The following is a 12,451-nucleotide window of genomic DNA, read 5'->3' as shown; positions in this document are numbered from 1 at the left end:
AGTGCTCAGATGGGCAGGGTTTAAATATTTGTGTGTGTGTGTGTCCTTAAATACATGATCCAAAGTGGTGATTTCAGGCAGCACTGACCAAAACATGGTTTTAGCTGTAACGCAGTGGGTTATGGCATGAATTTTGACAGCAGAAATGCGCACTGCCCATTTCAAATCAAGTCAAATCAAATTGTATTTGTCACATACACATGGTTAGCAGATGCGAGTGTAGCGAAATGCCGTGGGCATGGAACAAGAGTAACCTATTGTGCTTTTGGTGCAGGTATACTTTGTATTTAGAAACATAAGAACAAATGTTTTGTTGTATTTTATTCAAAACCAAGCATATCATCCCCCCCCTCTCAATGAAGTTGTTTTCCCCCTTCTTTAAAAAAATATCTGCCCAATACAATTGCGAAGTAGTCAAGACTGACGATAAAGGGTTTTGCTCCTGAGACAGTTTGGAAATACATCTTAATCGCCAAAGCTTTATTAGAAGATCAAGTTTGAGAGGAGTAAAACAGGGAGCTTTGTATCTATGCATTGTCGGCAGGCCCACATTATTTTAGCCATGCAGGCCCTGTTCTGGACGTGCGTAAAGCCTCCATGATGTAGGCTAAGTGCCCATTATGAAATGAAGAGATGAGAACCTCCTGAATACCAGTGAACCTCGTGTTTACCTGTAAAAAAAACTTGCTTGCTTTCCGTTTCATATGTTAAAAACCCAATCCCTCCCTTTGGCCTACTATAACAAAGGCTGGTTCAACAGCAGTGTGTGTCTTTTTTGTATTTTTTATGATATCATTACATTTGGCAATATTATTATTATTTTTATTTTTTTACTGATTGCTTGTTTTTCGTTACATTTTATTACAACCGAACTTATTAGAATGATACACCTTCCTGGTTTTATGGCGACAACGCGCTTGCAATGCAACTTCTTGGAGATGTGTGAATGCCACCTGTAAGATGCTTCCGTGTATGTTCATTAAACACAGGCCTATTTGGGAGCAGTATAACAGTGAGTGGACGTTCTACCTTTCTATTTCTATTGGATATTTGTCCAGTCGCTGTGAAACGTTTGGATGTGCGTTAAACCCTCCATAGTCTGCGTTGTTTCAATAGTAACTGCCCACAGGGAGAAATGGTGTCATAACGTGACACAGCCTATTTAAAACAAGTTCATTGTGCTTATTTCTTCTCTTTTTAGGCCTTATGCATAATTTATTTAATCTTGTTTATTGACCATTTTTGGCCTGTCCATGCTCAGCCATAATGCAATGTACAGTAGGCCCTAGCCCCTATATCATTTTGAATGCTATTGAAGCCATGCAATTACTTGTAGACTGCAAATGGTTTCAAGTGAAGGTATTTGGCAAAGATGGGTCTACACTTTGTTATATCATTTCTGGAAGCCATTTAACAAACTGTAACGGACTAACATTGGAATTGGAGTTGATTCCAAGGCAGTACTGTACATGATAGAACGTAAATACACAAGTTGAAGCAACCACATATTTAGCCATGGAGAATGTTCTGATTGGCCAGTGAGGGGCCTCGACACACCCACAACATGTTTATTCATCAAACCCAGCCCTTTGGTGCCAACGCCAGCAGGTTCTCATATAATTGTAATAGTGAAAATTGCTCAAATATTTCAGACACATCCCTGGAACAGTAGAGCTACCGCCTGCGCTTAGATTTACCTTTGCATTAGGTTTGTTAAAATAGAGCACTAGGTGTCGATATGACAGAAGTAAAAAAAAAAAAAGTCAGTTATTTTCAGCTCGTGCTTATGTGCTTCTTCACACAATGGCATCAGGTGGATTTCAGTTAGCTGCTATCCCTTGTCCTAACAGTTGACACAATTTCCATAGCTTTCACTTGCTTGGCACACTTTGACATACCTTTGTTTGGTTGTAGTGCGTAATATTCTCTTATTCTCCGGTTCGCTCTTCACTGGGTCCCCTTCCTCTTGTCATTCTTCAGCACTGTTGTGGAGTACAACCGCTGTTCAGGTGTCTTATTTTGCACAGAGGGAGGGAGCTCCAGTCTGACTTTGTTCTTGCAGGCTCGAGTGTTGGAGAATGTGGTGGTGAGGCTTGTGGAACCTTACGTTGGCAAGACGAGCAATGTCTCCATGGACTATTTCTGTACTTCACTGGCATTGGCGAACAAGTTACTTGCAAAAAAAAAACAGGTCTGGCCAAGGAGGCAAACAGAGAAAAGCATTCAAAAAAATGACATGCCCTCCTTAAACTGGTTATATCTCCAGTTCTGTTTGTGATAATACGATTCTAACACCGACAGTGTGTTATATAGACTTTTTTAGGAAAAGTCAAGGATGAATGGGGTCATGTCTTAAAAAAATGTCAGTAATAAATTAAGTGGTTCTAGTGTTGGTTTTAAAAAAATACTTGATTTAATTGTGTTGTTCTCCAGAATATTTGATTAAGTTGTCTTTCAATTAAGTATAGCTATATCAAGTGTCTCATCTCTGGTTCTGCTCATTAGTTTGCGTACCAAACTGTACCCTATTCCCGATATAGTGCACTAGTTATGACTAGAACCCTATGGGCCCTGTTCAAAAGAAGTGCACAAAATTCGGAATGGGATACCATTTGGGACGCAACCATAGTTCAGGTTACTTCTTGCTATTGATCCTGGGTGCTCTAATAACTACCAATGGGCTCTTGAGAATTCCAAAAGAGATCAAATGTCAACCACTAAACATTCCCAGACTCTTAGGGGGCAAGTTCATCCCAGTTGGGAGTAGTTGACCTCCATTGGTGGTCACCTGTAAATGTACCTAATTATCTTAAATTACCCTATTTATATCTGTACGAATTCCTTAACTTTAGTTAACCCTGGTTCTATGCATCCTGGTCAAGGCCTGAGGATCTTTTGGGGATTGAAATATACTAATAGCAGTTGAGTGAAAGTGGAATGTTGACACTCTTCTCCCACGATAAGCCCTTAGCTGTGTGTTTTTGTGAGAAATGTTCTTCCTCGTGCCCCTGGGAGATGAAACAGGAAGATCTGTTGGATGACACAAACATTTTGAACAACTGGCTTCATCAGTTGTTGAGTTGTGGACTAAACAAATCAGCAGTTCACATTTAAAAGGGTTGCTGAAAACAGTTGTAAGGAACGGGGGAAGGGGACGGAGGCGAGTACAATTAAACATGTTTGCGAGCTGAAGAAACGGCCAGTGTATTGAGCATTAAGGAAAGATGATATATCTCCCTTAGCTTAAAGGGATTTGGGATTTTTTTAGTCTCTTGCTACCATGGCAACCTCAAAAATATAGGTCTGCCAAGTCGAAAGAAGCAGCCAGCATTGGGGAATTAAAAAAATTGGAATTTATTGTCTCTGGCACTCAATTTATCAGGATATTAAGGGATCTTAGCCCCGTTTGAAAGGAAACAAAACAATCCGCTCACAGCAAACTACCTCCCCACCCCCTCGGCAGATGTGTTTTTATATCCTTCATGGAGGTAGTCAGGTTAATCATGCACAGTGACATATTTACTAGGCCTTGCTCTGCCTAGTTTGCCAGCCAATAAGGTTTGTTTGTTTCCCAGGTGACCACCCCTCCAAGTACATTAGTATTGAGAGACCCACAACATAGCAGTGTGTCCACTGCTTTGATGTTTGCTCTTTCAAAGGCAATTAATGCAGAATGTATAGTGCCTTCAGAAGGTATTCACACCTCTTGACTTTTTCCATACTTTGTTGTGTTACAGCCTCAATTTAAAATAGAAATGAACAAAAATATAAACGCAACATGTGAAGTGTTGGTGCCATGTTTCATGAGCTGAAATAAAAGATCCCAAAAATGTTCCCTATGCACAAAAAGCTTATTTCTCTCAAATGTTGTGCACGAATTTGTTTACATCCCTGTTAGTGAGCATTTCTTCTTGCCAAGATAATCAATACACCTGACAGGTGTGGCATATCAAGAAGCTGATTAAATAGCATGATCATTACACAGGTGCACCTTGTGCTGGGGACAATAAAAGGCCACTCTAAAAGGTGCAGTTTTGTCACACAACACAATGCCTCAAATTTTAACAGGAGAGTGCAATTGGCATGCTTGACTGTAGGAATGTCCACCAGAATTTAATGTTAATTTTTCTACCAAAAGCAACCTCTGTCATTTAAAGAATTTGGCAGTACGTCCAAACGGCCTCACAAGTTGAGTGAGCGAGCGGTTTGCTGATGTCAACGTTATGAGCGGAATGCCCCATGGTGGCAGTGGGGTTATGGTATTGGCAGGCATAAACCAAGGACAACAAACACAATTGCACTTTATCGTTGGCAATTTGAATGCACAGAGATACCGTGATAATGCACAGCCTCATATCAAAATGATCTGTACACAATTCCTGGAAGCTGTAAATGTCCCAGTTCTTCCATGGCCTGCATACTCACTAGACAATGTTACCCATTGAACATGTTTGGGATGTTCTGGATCGACATGTACGACAGCATGTTCCAGTTCCCGCCAATATCCAGCAACTTCATACAGCCAATGAAGAGGAGTGGGACAACATTCCACAGGCCACAATCAACAGCCTGATCAACTCTGCAAAGGAGATGTGTCGCGCTGCATGAGGCAAATGGTAGCCACACCAGATACTGACTGGTTTTCTGATCCACGCCCTCACTTTAAAAAAAAGATATCTGTAACCAACAGATGCATATCTGTATTCCCAGTCAAGTGAAATCCATAGATTAGGGCCCAAGGAATGTATTTCAATTGCCTGATTTCATTATATGAGCTGTACCTCAGTAAAGTCTTTGAAATTGATGCATGTTACATTTCTATTTTAGTTTAGTATAGATTAAATTGAGATTTTGTGTCACTGGCCTACACACAATAACCCATAATGTCAAAAGTGGAATTATGTTTTTAGACATTTTTATGAGGATGGATCAACAACATTGCAGTTACTCAACAATAGTAATCTAATTGACAAAGTGAAAAGGAAGCCTGTACATAATAAAACATATTCCAAAACATGCATCCTGTTTGCAATAAGCCCTTTATGTAAAACTGCAAGAATGTGGCTACAACATGAACTTATTGTCCTGAATACAACGTTACGTTTGGGGCAAATCCAACAACACATCACTGAGTATGACTGTACATATTTCCAAGCATGGTGGTGTCTGCATCATGTTATGGGTATGCTTGTTATGGGCAAGGAATAGGGAGTTTTTTTTAGGATAAAAGAAACAGAAGGGAGCTAAGCACAGGAAAATCCTAAAGGGAAACCTGGTTGTCTGCTTTCCAAAAGACACTGGGAGACAAATTCAACTTTCAGCAGGACAACAACCTAAAACACAAGGCCAAATATAAACTGGAGTTGCTTACCAAGACAACATTGAATGTTCCTGAGTGGCCTAGTTACAACTTTGACTTAAATCTATGGCAAGACTTGATAATGGCTGTCTAGCAATGATCAACAACCAACTTGACAGAGCTTGAAGAATAAAAAAAAATGATAATGTGCAAATATTGTACGATCCAGATTTGCAAAGCTCTTAGACTTACCCACAACGACTCACTGCTGCTTATGTAAATGAGATTTCTGTATTTCATTTAAAATACATTTCCAAAAATGTACAAAAAACATGCTTTCACTTTGTCATTATGGGGTATTGTGTGTAGATGGGTGAGAACAAAAGTATATTTAATCCTTTTTGATGTCAGGGTACAACACAACAAAATGTGTGGAATAAGGGGTATGAATAGCTTCTGAAGGCACTGAATGTATTATTTTCTATGCCACTCCTTTGTGTGAAAAATATACATTTTAATGTACTCACATGCAATACAAAATCCAGGAGATGTTTCCTGTTTTCATGCTCTGGTTACTGGTAGTATGTACACCTCACTAAACGAGCTCCCAGTAACATTGTTAGTGTGTGTGTCTGTGTGCGCGCGCCTATGGATGGGGTTGGTGGTGTGTGCGTGCCTGCCTGCATATACAGTATGTTAAGCTTCTGTACACCTTTTGTGTGTTTGCGTGTGTGCATCACTCCCTCTCATCGTTAATCTTATGAGCAGATTTCTGCCGATTAGCATATTATTTAAATCAGCTTTGAATGCTACCCCGTGCACAACAGAATCTATTGCGGCTGTGTCCCATGCCTAAAGCCAGTCTTAAGCCTTTTTTGTCATCGCTCATCCACCAGGATGAAAAACATTCCAACTGACTCAGTTAGCCCTGGAGTTTTGGGATTGTTACAGTAGGTATCTCTGCCATTGTATCTTTCCAGTTGAATAGGAATACATGTCGCCATCTCCAAAGGAATCGGAATGTTAATGTTAATGTTCTTTTTAAAAGTGAAAGCATGGCATGAGAACAAGGGTAACGACAATAGGAGGATTATGCCTTTCCTCTGTAGTTGTTTTGTGCATTTGAGGTAACCTTGGCCTTCAAGCCAGAAGTTAAAAGAAGTTTGAGACCTTTTGATGGCATCTCTCCCATCTCTGTCCAGGCCTGTGTTCAAATAGTCTTGGTTTTCCTTCAAATACTTATAGCCATTCGATTGGACCTGCCTGAAGTGACAGGTGGGCAGGGTTTGCACATTTGGGAATATTCCATTGGTACCATTGTGCCCAACAAATTAAAGTGTAGTATTTGCAGGCCCAAAGCAGCCATTTTTATACCAATATCAAACCATTTCTGAGTATCAATTAAGCACCTTACTAAAAATATTAAAAAGGACAAAAATAGCTTTTTAGCAAAAAAATATTTCAAGCAAGAATGTGTGGAGGGGAAAACTAGCTGTTATTGGCAGAGAGGTTTGGTGTTTCTTTTCTATTGGGCTAGTAGCTCTATACACTCGTGCTCGTATCATCCAACCTATAGGGTATCTAACTGAAATATGCAGACTGATGGATTCAAAGTACATTTACATTGTAATACTTCTGAAAGACAACTTTCTAGCTCCGCCCATCTGGACATTCCCAGAATGCATTGATTGAGTCATTGTTAGTTTTCCACTTAAGACATGACTCTTCCATTGTGCTGTAGAATTTGTGAGTTTTGTCTATGTAATAGAGTACATTCTATAGATTAGTTGATACTGGATTAAGCGTAGATACCTTTTTAAAGAATGTCTTCAGTGGGGTAATGGGCATTATAAATACAAGTTTGTTATTAAGGCACATTTAAGTTCACATGTTCCAGAAGGCATTTAGATATATTTTTTTAAGACAATCAAATGCCTCTCCTGTGAAGTAGTGATGTGCGACATATGCCTATCTTCCTGAACCGGGTCACATTTGTGTAAATAGGGATGCTACTTTGTCCCAAAATGTTAAATAGAATTCTATGGGAAAACGATCCATTCCTGTTGTTTTTCTCCGCGCGAATGTTTTAAGTGTCTAATATTTCTTCTCGGGTGACCTGCTTTTAGGGATTGATCTATTTATGTCTGCTGATAGTTGCTTCAGTGTTGTTGAGTCTAAGAAGGCTGTAGAATCACCTTTTAAAATGATCACCGCTTTGATGTCACACAATCAAGCCAAACACCCGTTAGTCCAAACGTGCGCTTCACATTTCCATATCATAAGACTATTGTAATATACAGTGTCAACGTTGATGATCACTAGGCTTGATGTGCAGTTACAAGATGACATGGCGTCATAACCTGGGTTGTTCTGAACAAAAGGAGCCGATGTTTGTCTATTGCAGTGGTTCCCAAACTTTTTATAGTCCCGTACCCCTTCAAACATTCAACCTCCAGCTGCGTACCCCCTCTAGCACCAGGGTCAGCGCACTCTCAAATGTTGTTTTTTGCCATCATTGTAAGCCTGCCACGCACACCCTATACGATACACTCATTCTCATGTTTAATAAATGTGAGTTTTTGCCACAACCCGGCTCGTGGGAAGTGACAAAGATCTCTTATAGGACCAGGGCACAAATAAAAATAAATCATTTAGCTCTTTATTTAGCCATCTTACATATAAAACCTTATTTGTTCATCAAAAATGGTGAATAGCTCACCACAGGTTAATGAGAAGGGTGTGCTTGAAAGGATGCACATAACTCTGCAATGTTGGGTTGTATTGGAGAGAGTCAGTCTTAAATATTTTTCCACACAGTCTGTGCCTGTATTTAGTTTTCATGCTAGTGAGGGCAGAGAATCCACTCTCACATAGGTACGTGGTTGCAAAGGGCATCAGTGTCTTAACAGCACGATTTGCCAAGGCAGGAAACTCTGAGCGCAGCCCTATCCAGAAATCTGGCAGTGGCTTCTGATTAAATTCAATTTTCACAGAACTGTTTGCTGCGATTTCGATGAGGCTCTCTTGTTGAGATAAGTGGACTGGAGGCAGGGCATGAAAGGGATAACGAATGCAGTTGTTTGTGTTGTTTGTTTTGGGAAAGTACCTGCGTAATTGCGCACCCAGATCACTCAGGTGCTTCGCTATATCACATTTGACATTGTCCGCAAGCTTGCGTTCATTTGCACACAAAAAATCATACAATGATTGAAAGACCCGTGTGTTATCCTTGTTATTAATGCAGACAGAAAGGAGCTCCAACTTCTTAATCATAGCTTAAATGTTGTCTCGCACATTGAATATAGTTGCGGTGAGTCCCTGTAATCCTAGATTCAGATCATTTTTACAAGAAAATCATCACCCTGATAGGCCAATCATGTGAGAAACTCGGCATCATGGAAGCGGTCAGACAAAACTTTTTTTCTTTCTTTTTTAAAAATGTCAGTACTTTGCCTCTTGATAACCATGTCTCCCTGTCATGGCTTTTGCGCCATCAGTACAGATACCAACACATCTTGACCACCAAAGTCCATTTGATGTCACAAAGCTGTCCAGTACTTAAAAAATATCCTCTCCTGTTGTCCTGGTTTCAAGTGGTTTGCAGAAGACGATGTCTTCCTTAATTGACCCCCCATAAACGTAACGGAGCTGTGCCAGGCATGTAATTCACTTGCTTCTATGCGAAGCAGTAATTGTTTCAAAACATCTCCTGCCATGTCACTGATGCGTCGTGAAACAGTGTTGTTTGATGAAGATATTGTCTGTATAGTTTTTTTGGCCTTTTCCCCCAGCATTGCCCCAGCCATATCCACAGCAGCAGTCCTCCACAATAGTACGGGGCTTGCCTGTCCTAGCCACTCGGTAGCTCACCATATAAGACGCTTCTAGCACCTTCTTATTAATGATATATGATGCTTTTATACATGTCTTACTACTCGAAAGTCATCTTTATTCTCGCTCAAAAAACTCCCTTGTCTTATTTTTCTAATTGTCATGTTTAGTTTCTAAATGTCGGTGCGAGAGTGAAGGTTTCCGGCGAGAAAGTAACGGTTAATGTGATTGGATGTTAATTATTTGACTCGGCTACCTGTATTTGACATTGTGTTGTTATTTCGCTGAACACTAGATGGTTTAATTTTATTTTTGGCAGTGAAACGAGGCTACTCAGGCGAGAAAAAAACCTCACCCAAATGTATTGCCCTGTTTGAAAATGTGAAGAAATTGTGAAAAAAAATACATGAAACGTGAATCACATTTTTATTTGGCGTACCCCCGACGGCATTGTGCGTACCCCTGGTTATGATCAGTTTCTCTGAATTGCCCTGTGAAAGCCTCACACTGTAAGACTTTATTTTGTTACTTAGCTAGCCATGTTGGCAAAAGAACACGCTTTCAAATTATGCCAACCTGAACAGATTGTGATTCAAATGGACCTTTTTTGGATTGCGCAAACAACAACAGTAATTGTGTAAAGACGGGGATGCAGGGCTGTGTTCCAAAGAAAACAACTACGTGTGCTTGTTCTTGTACCTCAACAGCACAGCTAGGAGAGTTCAAAGTAGCACGTTATAGTTGAAGACTCTTCTTTGAGTCATAAACATGCATTGAAATGATGTATGAACTGTGCACACTGGAGAGGTGTGGCGCCACTTGGAGACACCACCTCTCACTCAAACCCTTGGATTTTTTTTGTCTTATGTTGCACCTTCCCCAAATTTTCCAGGAATATTCTTATCATATCACTGAATGTATCCTGAGTATTTTAAGATTTCGTTATCAACAAATGTGTGCGAAAAGTACAGTAAATGTAAAATGCACATCAAATCAACAGTGTAATGTTTGGATTGTCCTGATTATACCGTAAAAAAAAAAAAACTTTATTTAACTAGGCAAGCGAGTTAAGAACAAATACAAATTTTACAATGATGGCCTACCACGGTCAAATCCTCCCCTAACCCGGATGATGCTGGGTCAATTGTGCGCCGCCCTATGGGACTCCCGATCATGGCCGGCTTTGATACAGCCCGGGATCGAACCAGGGTCTCTAGTGACGCCTCTAGCACTGAGATGCAGTGCCTTAGACCGCTGCTCCACTCAGGAGCCAAATTATACCAAATCGCACCAGTGTAAGAGGTTAATAATTAATTTATCGCCTGGTGATGTGCATTAGGCTAGGTGAAACTCGCGCCTATGCAAACAAGCTGATTAGATGGTCCTTTGTAGATTGTATTTTCGACCAGCAACTATCAGGAAATAACACTGATCAAATGTTTTAAAGTGTTATTTTCATCAGCTGTTGTACAATATGATACAAAACACAGGACCAACATAATTGTCACTGCACTGGGCCTTTAAAAGAATAGAGGTGAGGTACTGTTGTTTTGATCGGTTTCTGTCAGTGTCTTGAATTGTATTCTCAAACTAAATTCAAGCACGTGAAAAGTACGATATTGCTTATAACTGCAAACACTTATCTCCCTCACTAGCTTTAAGCACCAACTGTCAGAGCAGCTCACAGATTACTGCACCTGTACATAGCCCACCTATAATTTAGCCCAAACAACTACCTCTTTCCCTACTGTATTTATTTTATTTATTTATTTTGCTCCTTTGCACCCCATTATTTTTATTTCTACTTTGCACATTCTTCCACTGCAAATCTACCATTCCAGTGTTTTACTTGCTATATTGTATTTACTTTGCCACCATGGCCTTTTTTTTTTGCCTTTACCTCCCTTATCTCACCTCATTTGCTCACATCGTATTTAGACTTGTTTATACTGTATTATTGACTGTATGTTTGTTTTACTCCATGTGTAACTCTGTGTCGTTGTATGTGTCGAACTGCTTTGCTTTATCTTGGCCAGGTCGCAATTGTAAATGAGAACTTGTTCTCAACTTGCCTACCTGGTTAAATAAAGGTGAAATAAAATAAAAAATAAAAGGATTCTTTCTCAATCTCCTATAAATGCTTCCTGTTCCGCTGCTATACGATGCCGCAGTCTTTGAACCACAAATTATGATCTTGCCTCAGACACAACAGCTGTTGAGCCAGTGCGCCAAAACCTGGCTGTCTTCACCATCCGTCTCTATCTTGTCTACCCATCGCTTTCCACTCAGCTCACCCTGAAAAATTATAGCTTCCTTGAAGTGTGGGCCAAAGCGTTCCACGGCTTCAACTATTCTTCAACCGTACAGTGTGCAACAAGGCTCCCTGGATTACACCTGAACTCCTCCTCACTCGATGAAGAAAGTTTTGTGAGACGTGTATAACTCAGCCTTGATCAGAGGCTTCAGCGAGACGCTAGTCTTCAAAGTTTTCCAAAATCAGACGATATACTTCATTCAACACACCCAAGGACTGTTGATGTGGGTGGGAGGGGGTTCTAATTACTTTGTTGCTGTTACCCGCTTGTCTGCTTTGTTTCTGAACTGAAACAGCAGTGTGATGATGCACACAGTCAGAGCAGAACTGAGTTTCATATTACAATGTAAAGCTATTGTTCAATGCTAACATGTTTTAGTAGGTTGACAGACCATAGTGATGGATGCATGGATTTTGACTCATAATGCTCATGTTATCCCAGATGGCATTCTCTTGCATCAACTGTCAACACTTGCACCCCTCATAATAAGGTTATTTAAATGGTCATTTTCTTCTCATTTCCCTCTGCCCAGAGCTGGAGGTGGCCAGGATGAGTACGGAAGGAAATCTGCCCGACCTGAAATTCCCACAGAGCGGCCAAGGCAACTCCATCACCCTGTCGGCGAGCACTTTGAAACAGCATGGGAGAAATGGTAAATGGCTTTGCCATAAATACATGTTTACTGTACATCAAGGGTCTCCAACTCCAGTCCTGAACAGCTTTTTAGGTGTGCAGTATTTTGTTCCGTCACTTGGTGCTGGGCTGAAACGAAGGCCTGCATACTCTGTAGCTTATATAATTGTACATATAGCCCTCCGCCCCCAAAAAGCATGCAACATAAACTGGTAATGGAGTATTTTAATTTTTTAAGAATAACACATTCTATAGGCCTTGCCAATGCATTTATATTCAAATTAATATTATATTCTAAAATATGTGAGAATAATGTTGACTTGCTGACCAAACAAATGTAGATTTTTCTGTGGCCTATGTTGCCGACACAGTC

At 40.3% G+C, this 12,451-nt stretch overlaps 1 protein-coding gene across 4 annotated transcripts in view; it reads left to right on the top strand.

Annotated features, from left to right (window-relative positions):
* Positions 1-12,451, top strand: part of LOC112259967 (adhesion G protein-coupled receptor L3) — a 342,605-nt gene that overhangs the window by 272,129 nt on the left and 58,025 nt on the right. For all 4 annotated transcript variants that reach the window (XM_042328358.1, XM_042328359.1, XM_024434684.2 and 1 more), the window contains one exon: positions 11,978-12,097. In XM_042328358.1, coding sequence (XP_042184292.1) covers positions 11,978-12,097 — 120 coding nt within the window. The remainder of the gene's footprint in view (positions 1-11,977; positions 12,098-12,451) is intronic.

The sequence above is a fragment of the Oncorhynchus tshawytscha genome, linkage group LG10 (assembly GCF_018296145.1).
Source record: "Oncorhynchus tshawytscha isolate Ot180627B linkage group LG10, Otsh_v2.0, whole genome shotgun sequence".
Classification (NCBI taxonomy): domain Eukaryota; kingdom Metazoa; phylum Chordata; class Actinopteri; order Salmoniformes; family Salmonidae; genus Oncorhynchus; species Oncorhynchus tshawytscha.
Note: the sequence above shows the minus strand (reverse complement) of the source record. Positions and strands in the feature narration are given on the sequence as shown.